This window comes from Macaca mulatta, chromosome 11 (genome assembly GCF_049350105.2).
Source record: "Macaca mulatta isolate MMU2019108-1 chromosome 11, T2T-MMU8v2.0, whole genome shotgun sequence".
Taxonomy (NCBI): domain Eukaryota; kingdom Metazoa; phylum Chordata; class Mammalia; order Primates; family Cercopithecidae; genus Macaca; species Macaca mulatta.
Genome location: NC_133416.1, coordinates 8,361,883 through 8,377,528, shown reverse-complemented (window position 1 = coordinate 8,377,528; position 15,646 = coordinate 8,361,883). Strand labels below are relative to the sequence as shown.

General features: G+C 34.8%; 1 protein-coding gene across 3 annotated transcripts in view; it reads left to right on the top strand.

The window, feature by feature from the left end:
• CD163L1 (CD163 molecule like 1) overlaps positions 1 to 15,646 on the top strand; it is an 81,957-nt gene that overhangs the window by 61,323 nt on the left and 4,988 nt on the right. For 2 of the 3 annotated variants that reach the window (XM_015150972.3, XM_077953511.1), the window contains exons 12-18: positions 170 to 262; positions 337 to 651; positions 1,444 to 1,764; positions 5,460 to 5,768; positions 6,160 to 6,192; positions 6,937 to 7,047; positions 7,806 to 7,901. In XM_015150972.3, the coding sequence (XP_015006458.3) occupies positions 170 to 262; positions 337 to 651; positions 1,444 to 1,764; positions 5,460 to 5,768; positions 6,160 to 6,192; positions 6,937 to 7,047; positions 7,806 to 7,901 (1,278 nt within the window). Of the gene's footprint in view, positions 1 to 169; positions 263 to 336; positions 652 to 1,443; positions 1,765 to 5,459; positions 5,807 to 6,159; positions 6,193 to 6,936; positions 7,048 to 7,805; positions 7,902 to 15,646 lie in introns of all 3 variants that reach the window. The other variant, XM_077953510.1, reaches the window with a different exon arrangement.

Genomic DNA, 15,646 nt, shown 5'->3' with positions numbered 1-15,646 from the left:
CTGTGTTTGGGATTTACAAGTAGACATCATTAATACAAATGATTTCAATAGACGACAGGGTTTGAGAAGTCCTTACCACAACTGCTGATTCCATGTTATCACAGAACTCTTCAACCTTTTCCATGTATTTTGGTCTTACTTTTGCCCCATTTCCTACACCCTCCACCAGGAAGCCTGACAGGGCCACTGTTGCCATGCGTTGCAAATTTATCTGACCCGTATTTGTCTGCAGTTCCAGAGGGCCGTGCTTTCATCTGCTTAGGTAAGCAGAATCAGTTTTAGGAAACACTGCGACCCTAAAGAATGTGACCTATTAACTGGACTTTCTCCTCTAAGAGGACAAACGGCTCCGCCTGGTGAACGGGGACGGCCGCTGTGCCGGGAGAGTAGAGATCTATCACAACGGCATGTGGGGCACCATCTGTGATGACGGCTGGGACCTGAGCGATGCCCACGTGGTGTGTCGAAAGCTGGGCTGTGGAGTGGCCCTCAATGCCACGGTCTCTGCTCACTTTGGGGCTGGGTCAGGGCCCATCTGGCTGGATGACCTGAACTGCATAGGAACGGAGTCCCACTTGTGGCAGTGCCCTTCCCGGGGCTGGGGGCAGCACGACTGCAGGCACAAGGAGGACGCAGGGGTCATCTGCTCAGGTCTGTGCTACTACCTTTGCACCCTCCTCTACACATACGTGCACACACTTGCACACACACAATTGTAAAGTATAGTGAAAAGTGTATGGCCTAGGAATAAAAAAAAAAAGGCACTTGATTTTAATCCTAGTCTTATACTGATTTCTTAATACCCTTGTCATATTACACTTGTCTGGGTATCATTCATAACTGAGAAAAATAAGATTGGTCTTACTGTCAGAGCAGGTTAGACCCCAAGAAAGGGACCTTACGTTACATCCACCGTGGCTCTGAGAACACACTGTCAACCGTGTCCAATCTGCCTTTTTTTGTTGTTCTGTTTTGTTTTGTTTTAGGCTTTTAGTAGCCTGAAGCCATGGTTATTAGTTTCTGTCTCTAGTGGTAAGCGGAAAAGAGGGATGAGGAAGGGGCTTTACCAGCCTGACCAGAAACAGAAACTAAGAACCCATAACTGTATTCTCTCCCTTGGACATCCCTGCAAATGGGATTAACCTCCTGATTATTTCCTGAATTGAATTTATGTTCGAGAGTAGAATGTAGAAGGTTGCATTTTAACTTAAGTTGATACAAATTTAAAGCTCAAATACTATATTAGGGAAACCCACGCTAATCGTGAAATCACACAAGACCTTTAGTTTCCATCAGATTTATGCTGTTAATATGTCAGAGTGATTTATGAAATTGTATCGTGAGCCCTAATATATTATTTCCAAGGGAAAAATGGATTCCTTGGGGAGGAATTTTCCAACTCCAAAGGAAATATTTAACACTAAGTTTTGTATTTCTCTGTAGAATTCACAGCCTTGAGGCTCTACAGTGAAACTGAAGTGGAGAGCTGTGCTGGGAGATTGGAAGTCTTCTATAATGGGACCTGGGGCAGCGTTGGCAGGAGGAACATCACCACAGCCATAGCAGGGATTGTGTGCAAGCAGCTGGGCTGTGGGGAGAATGGAGTTGTCAGCCTCGCCCCTTTGTCTAAGATAGGCTCTGGTTTCATGTGGGTAGATGACATTCAGTGTTCTAAAACGCATATCTCCATATGGCAGTGCCTATCTGCCCCATGGGAGCGAAGAATCTCCAGCCCAGCAGAAGAGACCTGGATCACATGTGAAGGTGGGTATCTTTCTAAACACTGGCTGTCACTGAAGCCCTGTGAAATATAACTTAGCACAAATAGCAAATCTTTCCATTCAGGAGCACATGACAGACTCACTGAAAAGTGCACGACAATAAATCCTGATTTATCACATCTATTCTATATTGAAATTTTATTATTTTGGTTTAGTATTTTACAGGGTATTTAAAAATGTATATTGTCTCTTTTGATTCCTTTAAGCTCCTTGTGAGAAGCTGGATGAAAGCACATAAAAGGATAACAACTCATAAAAAATTATAGTGTTTTAAAAAATGAAAATATTATATATATACTTTGTCCTAGAAATTCTAGAAAGCCCAGAACTTTTGAGGAAACGTGAATTAATTAGGGAGATTAAACAGCTCTATTTTTTCCTGCAGAACATTTTACTATGGGAAGTTAGTTGATTATTTATAAGAAAATTGTCTTATTTGATTAAAATTTAATATGTTTATTGTAGAGATTTTAGAAATTGTACAATTATAAACAATAAAATGCATTCCACGTTTAATCTGATTATCAAAAATAACCATTACTAATATTCAGAAACATTAACTATTAGACTTCCTTTTGTACAAAAACTTGAAGTTATGATTGTGTGTATGAAATATAGATATGTGTATATGAAATATAGATACTGTATATGTGTATATGTATATATAGTATGATATATATGCATGTAATATATAGCATTGCACTATATTTAGGATTTCTGTATCCTACTTTTATATGTAAAAGTACACTGTAAATATATTCTAATTTCAATTAATAGCTTTCAAATGGCATGTAATATTTTATCATGTAAACATAAATAACCATGCGATTATTGGTGTTAAGGCTATTTCTCAGTGTCAAACTAGTATAAATAATGCCATTATAAGCATCTTTATTCATTTTCAGTGAATCTCTGATTATATCTGAAGGTTATATTTCTAGTCCCATAATGAGTGGGTAAAATGAGTGAACATTTTTATGATTCTTTATATGTACTAGCTAATTACTCCAGCAGAAAACCTATGCATTAGTTTTCATTCTTATCACCAGTATATGAGAGCATTGATTTTATTTCACCCTTCCCATCAATGTTACACACAGAGAGAAACATATACACAGACATACACATAACTTCCCAAATTAAAATTTCACCTAAATCAACATAATTTGCATGGGCTTGGTTAGTAGTGGATATGGACATTATTTATGAGTATTGTCCATTTGTGGTTCATACTTTTAAGCATTTTGCTTCTTTTTACTATTGTAATTTTGTCACAAAATATCATTCCCCCAAAAATTGAAAAAAAAACAGAAATCTTGAAAAAAAACACAAATATCACCTATAGTACCATGATCAGTTGATGATATGTAGCTGATGTTACACTCTTGAGTATCATATATGTGTATATAATTATATATATTCGTAGATTTTATTGCAAAAAAGTTATACTATGCATTTTTGTGCTGCCTGCTCTTTTGATATAGCAGTATTTTCTCAAGTTAAAGTATATATTTTTTTACCATATGATACACTGTAATCTGACACACCAAATCCCTGTCATTGGACATGTAAAAAATTCAAGTTATTTTTCCATTTTAAGTAACATCACATTAAATATCTTTAAATATAGAGAAAATTATTTTAAGCATATTTCTCAATATTTTCTTCCCAAAATCTATTTTCCTATTTGATCAATTATATTACCAATAATAAATTAAATTAAATCCAATAATAAATTTTGGATTTCAACTATCTTAAGTTTTAATTTATCAATATTGTATGTTAAAATTTTACATCTATATGTATATGAATGATACTATGCAATAGATCTTCTTCAGTGCTCTTTTTATATTTGTTGATATTAGCATTGGAGATTTGTTGAAATATAAAATTGACTAGGATGAATTCTGCCAGCTTTTATGATCTTTAATAGTATATGGAATAAAATCATTGTGTTTCAATATTTGAAAGAGAATAACTACAGCTATTTTGGATAGTAATTTGTTAATACTTAAAAAGAATGTCCAGGACTATTGGCTTATTCTCATTTTCTTGAGTCAATTTTGTGAAAGGATGAAAGAATGCATTAGTCAGTTCTCATGCTGCTAATAAAGAAACATCAGAAACCAGGTAATTTATAAAGGAAAGAGGCTTAATGGACTCACAGTTCCACATGGCTGGGGAGGCCTCACAATCATGACTGAAGGCAAAGGAGGAGCAAAGTCACGTTTTACATGGTATCAGGCAAAAGAGCATGTGCAGGGGAACTCCCCTGTATAAAACCATCAGATCTTGTGAGACTTATTCACTATCACAAGAACAGCACAGGAAAGACCCATCCCTATGATTCAATTACCTCCTACCAGGTCCCCCCAACAGCACGTGGGAATTATGGGAGCTACAGTTCGAGATTTGGGTGGGGATACAGGCAAACCATAGCAAAGAAGTAGGATTAAAAACGATACTCTGAATTTATTATTATATAGGCCATTCAATGATTTATTATTATATAGGCCATTCAATGGTAGGAGGTAGAAACTAGTCTAAAAGTATTTATTAATGAGCAGGAGATTTACAAAAATGAAGAGAAAAAATTAACACTTTCAAGATGTTTGGCTATGCGAGAGAGAAAAGAGTTAACCTGGTAACTGGAGAGGGACTCTTATGACAATGAGAAAGGAAAATTTTTAAAGGGTACATGTGAAAGTTATCAGGTTTGGGGACTTGGGGATGACTTATCAGACCTGGGGATGAGATGTTTAGATCAAAAACACCCTTTTGAATAGAAGCCAAATTACCTAAAAGTTAATTAACTACTGAAACTGTAACTTTTCCTATATTATTACGGGAACTAAGATCCAATAGAGAAATCCCAAGATTCTCTTTTGGTCTTCATGTGGTTAGTGGGCAGAGGTAAGGCTGAGGCTTAGAATATGAAAGAAAGTGTAACAAAATAATAAAGAATGAGAAATAAAAATGATAAGATCATTCTAAAATATCGAGGATTCTGCCAACTTTTTTGGCAGCAAGTTTAAAATGACCCCAGTTATAATTATCTGCAGTGAAACTCAGTATTTCAGGAACCAGCTTAAAGGAGGTGGAGAGTTAGGCTTATCCTGCATTTGCACACAGCCATGTAATGAGAGGTCACTAGTGCCAAGGCATTGTTCATTTGGGAAAGAGAGTGTTTGTAGTTATGATCTTAGTATACATACTTACAGGGAGCGAAGTGAAGGCAAGAAAGGACTGATAATTGGAAGACATAGAAGAAGCAATGGTCTATGGATCAGACTTGAGCCAAACGAACATTAGTTATATTTGGAGAAATCGTGAAAATGAGAGGGACAAGACAGGAGGTTTGTGTCAGATAGGACATTGAAATTTGGAAAATGAAATCAATATGTTTTGTTTTCAAACGCCTAGAGTAGAAAATGAATATCTGGTTTGGCCTCGCTGGAGATGCTTCACCCCTTGACTGTGATTAGGACAAACCACAGTCATGTGTAGGGGCTTATTCACTTTACAGGTTCTTGTCTAATCTATGTAACATTGAAATTCTGCCTTCCTTACCACACCCATATTCATCAAGCACATTTATTACCTTCATGTTTTTCTACCTCAGCATTCTCCCACAATCTCCTTCAGGAGTAAAGACAGCCATGTTTTGTGCCTTTGTAGATAGAATAAGAGTGCGTGGAGGAGACACCGAGTGCTCTGGGAGAGTGGAGATCTGGCACGCAGGCTCCTGGGGCACAGTGTGTGATGACTCCTGGGACCTGGCCGAGGCGGAAGTGGTATGTCAGCAGCTGGGCTGTGGCTCTGCTCTGGCTGCCCTGAAGGAGGCTTCGTTTGGCCAGGGAACTGGAACCATCTGGCTGGATGAGATGCAGTGCAAAGGAAATGAGTCATTTCTATGGGACTGTCATGCCAAACCCTGGGGACAAAGTGACTGTGGACACAAGGAAGATGCTGGCGTGAGGTGCTCTGGTAAGTGTGAAAAGGCCATGCTTAAACTGAGCCTCCCAGTAATGGTAGAGAACATTGGGAAACAGCCTTACTCAGAGAGTTGGGCTGAAGATACTAGGATTTCTTGCTGAAGAATGAAAGGCTATGTTAAACTAATGTTTTTCCACAACTAAATAAGATAATGTTCCACAGTTATCTAAAATAGCCCCCATAATTTTGAGGGAAGAAAGCTGGATTTAGCCTTAGACTAAATCCTCTTAGCAAGAGGATTCTGAGGAGTGATATTTTAAATGACAGCCAATATTCACAGACGTAAAAAGGATATTTAAATGGCATCCAATATTCACAGGAGATGTGAAAAGAAATACCCAGTTCCTTTTCATTCATTTATGTCTTTCTCTCTCTCTCTCAGGACAGTCGCTGAAATCACCGAATGCCTCCTCAGGTATAGTCTTCTGCCTATCAGTGCTGACATCAATACCTAAGGCTATAAGGAAGATCAAGGGAGGGCAGAAACTGCTATGATACTCAAAGAAGACTCTGGATTGCAGAAAGATGAGTCTCTGGGTCGCAGCCAGTGGTATCAATAGCTCTATGATTGCTTTGCTATGCAGTCCTTCTCTCTAGAAAAATCCTTTTTACACGCAGAGAAGGATAAGACTCTCGTGGTACCCTCATAGATAGAATTATCTTTCTAGATTCTCAACTATTCTTTATGAGACTGGCAGAAACAGCTCAAGCCTCAGGAGAATCACTTAAACCCAGGAGGCAGAGGTTGCAGTGAGCCGAGGTCATGCCACTGCACTCAGCCTGGGTGACGGAGTGAGACTCCAACTCAAAAAAAAAAAAAGAAAAAAGACACAGCTCACAGCTCAAGCTCTAGTATTTTCTGATTTCTGATGTTTTAGTAGTGAATGTAATGCAAGAGGAAAGGTTTAATTATCAAATCTTTCGCATAAAATTGGAAGTAATTTAGGGCAATAGAATTATGGAAAGATTTGGATTCAGTTGTTCCTAGATCGTTTTCATCTAAAATAGCTCTCAAAAATTATGTATTGTTCATGAATATGCTGAAATGTACAGCCATTATTCTTCTCAGCAACCAGGGAACCAGTTTTTTTTTACAATGTATAAACCCACAACTGATATCTACTAGTTTAATACTTATCAATGCTTAATTTCTATACAGGTCATTCTGCACTTATTTTATCTAGTATCTTTGGTCTCCTTCTCCTGGTTCTGTTTATTCTATTTCTCACGTGGTGCCAAGTTCAGAAACAAAAACATCTGTCCCTCAGAGGTGAGAGCCCCACTAGGATTGTATAAAATGTGAGTTACTTGCCACCAAGGGCACACAGGATGGGGGATTCTTGCAGAGGGGAAGAAATACACTTGCAACTTTGAGTGAGATGGATTGGAAAGTGCCAGGCCAAATGCAGCAGCATGTGGAAGGATCAAGAATCAGCCCATCCACAATTTCCATTTACACAAATGTAATCTTTTAGAAGCTGTAGCTTGCAATACAGATGATGAGTCAGAGAGGCAAATATCTTAGCTGATAGAAGGAAAGGAATTGTATGTTTGGGTTCAGAATCTAGATTGCAGAAATAGCCAATAGAAAATGTAGAAGCATGGTGGAGGATTAAGAACAAGAGTGTCCTGGGTTTGAACACCACTTACATAATTTACTAGCTGTGTGGCCTTTGGCTAGAAACTACCTTTCCAAAATCCAATTTCCTAATTTGTAAAGATAATAATAGTACTACCTCATTAGGTTAAGATAGTTAAATAAATTAATCATCTGTATGAAAAATGGCCATCACATAGTAAGTACTATGTAAAGAACTTAGTAATAAAAGTAGAAGAATATCAAGGGTTCAAGAAAAAGGAAGATAAATATTAAAATTGTTAAAAATTCACTAGCAGGGTAGGTGCTGAAAGGGCCAATGGATTTTAGCTCAGAGGGATTAATATGTGTCAAACCTTAGCATTAAGTGTCCTAGTATAAGGGATAGGCCATTTGAATTTGAATCCTAACCATGAAGCATCCATTCTCAGTTTCAACCAGAAGGAGGGGTTCTCTCGAGGAGAATTTATTCCAGGAGATGGAGACCTGTCTCAAGAGAGAGGACCCACATGGGACAAGAACCTCAGGTCTGTGCAACTCCAGGGGCCTCATTCCATGGAGAGGGTGTGAATATAAATACCACTGATATTTAGGAATTCCCACCGGATGGAGATGTGTCTCAGCCTCTTATACAAAATACACGAAAGGGAAACAAACGGGGAATAGATAAAATAAAATATGACTCAAAATTAAGAAAACTGGAATATACATTCTCACTTATTTCATCCTCAGTGTCATATTTAGTTCATGGCAGAGGCACCAAGCAGAGAAGACTAAAATAAAAAGTATTGTTTCTTCTAATAATAAGTCAAATACCTTGTCCACAGTTTCATTACAAACCCAATAAACAATAATTGTTTTCCAATTTCGTTACATTCTGTTTTAATATGGTGGCTAAGTTCCTTGAATCTTATCTATATTTGTACATTTATAATTATTTTTAAAATAATTTTATTATGATATGCAGTGTGGACAAAACAGTGCATAAAACTACATCTTTTTTGGAATAACTTATAATGGAATTACTGTGACAATACAATGAACACCATCTGGCAAAGCGACTTTCCAATAGCTATAACAAATTTTACTCCTCTGAGTTATAAATGAGAATGTATTTTACTGAATAATTACTGACACTAAATAGTTTCATCTTTTATAATGTTGCTAATTTAGTATTTGATAAGTGGCATCTCATTGTTATTTTAATTAACATTGTTTTTAAATTTTATTTTTGTATTGATGTACCTAGTTTCTAGGTACATGTGATAATTTCGTACATTCATATATTTGTAAAGATCAAATTAATATAATTGCATTATCTGTCACTTCAAATATTGGTCTTTTTATTATACCAGAAACATCTGAATTATTATCTTCTAGCTATTTTGAAATAGCAATAGATTATTGTAAATTATAGTCACCTTATTGATTTATCAAACACTAGATTTTATTTCTTATAATTGTATATTTGTACTCAATCAACCTCTCTTTATCCTCCTTTTCCCCTACCCTTTCCAGCCTCTGATAACCACCAATCTACTCTCTATCTTCATGGGACATTTTTAGCTCCCACATATTTTTTTTTTTTTTTTTTTTTTTTTTTTTTGAGACGGAGTCTCGCTGTGTCTCCCAGGCTGGAGTGCAGTGGCATGATCTCGGCTCACTGCAAGCTCCGCCTCCCGGGTTCACGCCATTCTCCCGCCTCAGCCTCCCAAGTAGCTGAGACTACAGGCGCCCGCCACCACGCCCGGCTAGTTTTTTGTATTTTTAGTAGAGATGGGGTTTCACCATGTTAGCCAGGATAGTCTCGATCTCCTGACCTCGTGATCCACCCGCCTCGGCCTCCCAAAGTGCTGGGATTACAGGCTTGAGCCACCGCGCCCGGCCAGCTCCCACATATTAATGAGAACATGGATATTTGTCTTTCTGTGCTTGGCTTATTTCATTTAACATAATGACCTCTAGTTCCATCATGTTACTACAAATAACATGATTTCATTTTTTATGGCTAAAAATGTGTGTGTATATATACCACGTATTCTTTATCCATTCATTCATTGATGGACACTTAGGCTGATTCCATATTTTGGCTATAATAAATAGTGCTGCAGTAAACATGGTGCAGCTATCACTTTGTTATATAATTTTCATTCTTTTGGATACATACCCAGAAGTGGAATTGCTGAATCATATAGTAATACTATCTTTAGTTTTTTGAGGAAAATCCATACAGTTTTCCAAAATGACTATACTAATTTATATTCCCATCAATAGTGTATGAGGGTTCTCCTTTCTTCATATCCTTGCCAGCATCCATTATTTCCTGTCTTTTTGATAAAAGCCATTCTGCCTGAGGTATGATATCTCATTGTCTTTTTGAGTTACGTTTCTCTGATTATTAGTGTTGTTGAGCATTTATTTACATATTGGCCATTTGTATGTCTTTTGAGAAATGTCTATTCAGTTCTTTCACCCATTTAAAAAATCAGATTAGTTGGTTTTTTGCTATTGAGTTGTCTGAGCTCTCTCTATATTTAGATTATTAACCCGTTATTAGATGGATAGTTTAAAAATATTTTCTCCCACTCTGTGGGTTGTCTCTTCACTTTGTTGATTGTTTCCTTTGCTGTGCAGAAGCTTTTTTGATTGATGTAATCCCATTTGTCTATATTTTTGCTTTGGCAGCCTGTGCTTTTGAGGTCTTACCCAAGAATCTTTGCCCAGACCAATATCCTGGAGTCTTTCCCAATGTTTTCTTCTAGTAGTTTCACAGTTTCAGGTCTTACATTTAGTTATTCAATCGTTTTTATTTGATGTTTTATATGGTGTGAGATAGAATCTAGTTTCATTCTTGTGCGTGTGGTTATCCAGTTTTCCCAGTGCTATTTATTGAAGAGACTGTCTTTTCCCAGTGTATGTCCTTGCTGTATTTGTCAAGAGTGGCTTGGCTATAAATGCATGGATTTATATCTGGGTTGTCTATTCTGTTCCACTGGTTTATGTGTCTGTTTTAGTACCATGCTGATTTGGTTATTATAATTTTGTAGTATATTTTGAAGTCAGGTAATGTGATACCTCCAATTATGTTCTTTTGCTTGGAATAGCTTTGGCTATTGGAGGTCTTCTGTTGTTCCATCTAAAATTTATGATTGTTATTTCTATTTCTGTGAAAAACGTCATTAGTGTTTTCATAGGGATTGCACTGAATCTGTAAATTGCTTTGAGTAATTGCTTTGGTTATTTAACAATATTAATTCTTTCAATCTATGAGCATGAAATATAGTTTTATTTTTTTGTCCTCTTCTATTTCTTTCATCAGTGTTTTATAGTTTTGTTTGTATACATCTTTCACTTCTTGGTTAAATTGATTCCTAAGTATTTTATATTATTTATAGCTATTGCAGATTGGATTGCTTTTTGATTTCTTTTTCACGTTATTTGCTTTTGGGATATAGAAATGCTACCGATTTTTATATGTTAATTTTGTATTCTGTAACTTTACTGAATGTATTTATTAGTTCTCACAGTTTTTTGGTGGAATCTTTAGATTTTTCTAACTATAAAACCATATTGTCTGCAAAGAAGGCTAATTTGACTTCTTTCTTTCCAACTAGGATGACCCATATGTCTTTCTCTTGCCTAACTGCTCTGGCTGGGACTTCCAGTATTACGCTGAATAAATGTGGTGAAAATGGACATCTTTGCCTTGTTCCACATTTTAGAGGAAATGTTTTCTATTTTTCCCCATTTAGTATCATATTAGCTGTGGATTTATCATACATGGCCTTTATTATGTTGAAATATGTTCCTTCTATACCCAGTATGTTGAGGCTTTTCATTATAACAGGATGTTGAATTTTATGAATGATTTTTTAGCATCTATTGATGTGATCATATGGGTTTTGTTCTTGATTCTGACACTTTTTTATTGATTTGCTCATGTTGAACAATCTTTGCATCCCTGGAATGAATTTCACTTGATTTTGGTGAAAAATCTTTTAATCTGTTGTTGAATTTAGTCTGCTAGTATTTTGGTGAGGATTTTTATATTTTTGTTCATCAGTGACATTGGCCTGGAGTCTTCTTTCTTGGTTGTTTCATTGTCTGGTTTTGGTATCAGGGTAATGCTGGCTCTATAAAATGAGTTTAGAAGTGTTCTCTCCTCTTCAATTTCATTAAGAGTTTGAATAGAATCAGCATTAGTTCTTCTTTAAATGGTTGGTAGAATTCAGCAGTGAAGCATCAGGTCTTGGGGTTTTCTTTAGTGACAGGTGTTTTAAAATTATTATTATTATGGCTTTGATCTCATGACTTGTTATTGATTTGTTGAACTTTTCTATTTTTTCATGGTGCAGTGTTGGTAAGTTTGTATATGACTAGGAATATATCCATTTCTTCTAAGTTTTCCAAATTGTCTATAGTTCATAATATTTTTAAATGATTCTTTGTATTTCTGTGGTCTCAATTGTTATGTCTCTCTTTTCATTTCTGATTTTATTTATTTCAGTTTTCTCTCTTCTTACTTAGTCCAGCTAAAGGTTTATCAATTTATCTTTTCAAAAAATCAACTTATTAATCTTGCTGCTCCTTTGTAGATTTTAAGTCTCAATTTAATTTATTTCTTCTCTGATTTTTATTATTATTTCTTTTTATCTGCTAATTTGGGGTTTGGTTTGTTCTTTCCTTTTTTGTTCCTTGAAGTGCACCATTAGCCTGTTTATTTGCAGTCTTTCTACCTTTTTTTCCCCTTTTTAATATGGAGTCTCACTCTGTCACCCAAGCTGGAGTGCAGGAGTACAATCTCAGCTAACTGCAACCTCTACCTCCCAGGTTCAAGCAATTCTCCTGCCTCAGCCTCTGGAGCAGCTAGGATTACAGGCACATGACACCATGCCTGGCTAATTTTTTTTTGTATTTTAGTAGACATGGGGTTTCACCATGTTGGCCAGACTGGTCTCGATCTACTTTTTTGATATGGGTGTTTACTGCTATAAACTTCCCTCTTAGTACTGTTATTTAGTGTTTTTTTTTGTTTGTTTTTTTTTTTTTTTTTTTTTTTTTTTTTTTGCTGTATCCCATATATTTCAGTATGTTGTGTTTTCATTTCCATTTTTTAAAAAACTCTTAATTTTCTTAATTTCTTTCCTTTTCATGGCTGAGTAGTATTCCATGGTGCATATCTATCTATCTATCTATCTATCTATCTATCTATCTATCCATCCATATATACCACATCTTCTTTATCCACTTGTTGATTGGGCTGGGTCCATATTTTTGCAATTGCAAATTGTGTTGCTATAAAAATGCATGTGCAAGTGTCTTTTTCATAAAATGACTTCTTTTCCTCTGGGTGGACACCCAGTAGTAGGATTGCTGGATCAAATGGTAGATCTCCTTTTACCATTATATTATATTATTATATATTAATGTTATGTTAATAATATAATTATATTATAAATCATATATCATATATTATATATTATATTTATACTATATTATGATATAAATTTATATTATATTAATATAATATATAAATTACATTATATAAAAATTACAATATAATATGTAATTTATTATATTTATATGTAATATATAAATTACAATATAATATTATATTATACAACATCATATTATATTAAATTAATATACAATATATTAATATATAATTATGTTATTATTATTTAATATATTAATTAATATATACTATATTATAGAATAAATTATTAGAATAATTTAATGATATGTAATTATATATTATATATTATAAATAACATACTATATAATTATCTATAATAATAATTATATATTATATAATATTTGATATATTTATATTATATTTTATATTATATTTTATTTTATATAATTTAATGTAATTATATAGCATAATTACTATATAGTCTATAATATATAAGTTATATATTATAATATATAATCTATAATAGGTAAGTTATATATTATAATATATAATATAAAAATAATATATGATATATTATATATTATATAATATATAAGTAATATATACTATATATAATTTATATAAGTAATATATAATATATAAAAATAATATATAGTATATATAATATACAAATGTACCTTATATATATAAATACTCCATTTTACATGTATGTGTATATACACAATGGAATGTATGTGAACTTTAGGGAAATTATACTAAGTGAAATAATTATGCTAAGTAAAATAAGTCAGCCAGAAAAAGACAAATACTACATGATTGCCTTTATAAGAGGTACATAGAGCAATCAAATTCATAAAAACAGAAAGTAGAATGGTAGTTTCCGGGGGCTGGAGGAGGGAAAATGGGGAGTTATTCTTTAATTAGTATAGAGTTTCATTTTGCAAGATAAAAAGAATTCTGGAGATAGATGGTGGTAATGGTTGCACAAACAACTGAATGTACTTAATTTCATCAAATCATACACTTAAAAAATCTTGGGACTCTGAAAAGTAAATAACACATTGAAAAGAGACGTCAGACTGAGGAAAGACTATTGTGATCATGATGGTAAATTTTCTGTTTGTTTTTTTTTCTTCCTGGACTCCTAAAAAAGCCCATCTTTCTGGCCAAAGGACAGGGGAAGGAAAATCCAGGGAATACGGGGGAATCTTCCTATTTTTTAGTTTGCTTTTTTGGCCCTAGCCCTAGTGCAGTTTCAAAGGCATATCTGCCCTGCTACAGCCAATGTGGCACAGGCACCCAAGTTTGAGAGAAGATTTATTTCTCTGGATAGCAGAGCATGAAAGAATGACCCCTGTTATGCAAATCATTTGTGGAAAATCCTTATTCTCTTTTCTCTTATTACTTCCTAGTCATGTGAAACTTTACTGCAGTATGAGAAAATAAAACTGTGAGATAACCCATTTATTTTCTTGCCAGAGAAAATAGAAAACGAAGCCACTGGAAGCTAGAGACAATAGAGGAAATTCCATAGAGGGAAGATCAGGAGAAGAGGTCTTGAAGCAATACGAGTACCAGGTTTACCTTTTAGCTGCAAATATACAGAACATCCACAGTAAAGCATAGCAAAGTATTTGAGAACTGAACAAAAATATGTATACTACTCAAATCCCAGAGCAACTCATACTGGTACATACAAAAAGCATACCCAAACAGAATAGCAAAGTCTTTGAGAACTGAATTGGCACTAAATAAACCACCACAGATTGCAATCTGAACCTAGCTGGGTTGATGGCTTGCTAAAACAAAACAAAACAAAAATCCACTTTCTCCAAAGTGTTTTAACAAAACTTTTATAAGACTTAGAAGTCTTACAACATAATATTCAAAATATCCAACATACAAACCAAAATTATTCAACATACAACCAGGAATATCTGATCAATTCTCACGAAACAGACAACCAGCAACTGCCAACCTACATTAAACAGAGGTTGGAATTATCATACATATTCTATGAGGCAATGGCAAGCTTTCTAGAAATGCATAGAGAAATTTTTTCAGGAGAGAAGCAGAATCCCATGGAAATTTAAAAATTAAAAATGTCAGTAAAAATTTTTCAAAAACTCACTGGATTGCCTCAACAACAGAATGAAGATAACAGAAAAAAAATCAGTGAACTTCAAGACAGACCAATAGAAATTATTCAATAAAATAGGAAAAAAGGTGCCTTAAAAATGGGGAGAGAGGAACCTATGGGAATATATCAAAAGATATATATACTGGTGGTGTGTGGTGGCTCATGGCTGTAATCCCAGCACTTTGGGAAGCCGAGGTGAGTGGATCACCTGAGGTCAGGTGTTTGAGACCAGCCTGGCTAACATGGTGAAACCTCATCTCTACTAAAAATACAAAAATTAGCTGGGTGTGGTAGTGGGGGACCTGTAATCCCAGCTACTTGACAGGCTGAAGCAGCAGAATTGCTTGAACCTGGAAGGCAGAGGTTGCAGTGAGTGGAGATCGCACCATTGCACTCCAGCCTGGGTGACAAGAGCGAAACTCCATCTGAAGAAAAAAAAAAAAAAAGGCATACATATCATTGGAGTATTAGAAAAAGAGAGAGCTTAGACATGGTGCAGGATTTGTTTTTAAAGAAATATTGGCTGAAAACTTCATAAATTTCTTGAAAGACATGAATTCGTAGATTTAAGAGGCTTAGCAAACACCAAAATAAATGTGTACATTCCCAGACACATCATGCTCAAATTACTGAAAATCAAACACAAAGGAAAAAATATCAAAAGCAAGAAGACAAAAATGACACATTATGTTTAGAGGAACAACAATTAAAATGAA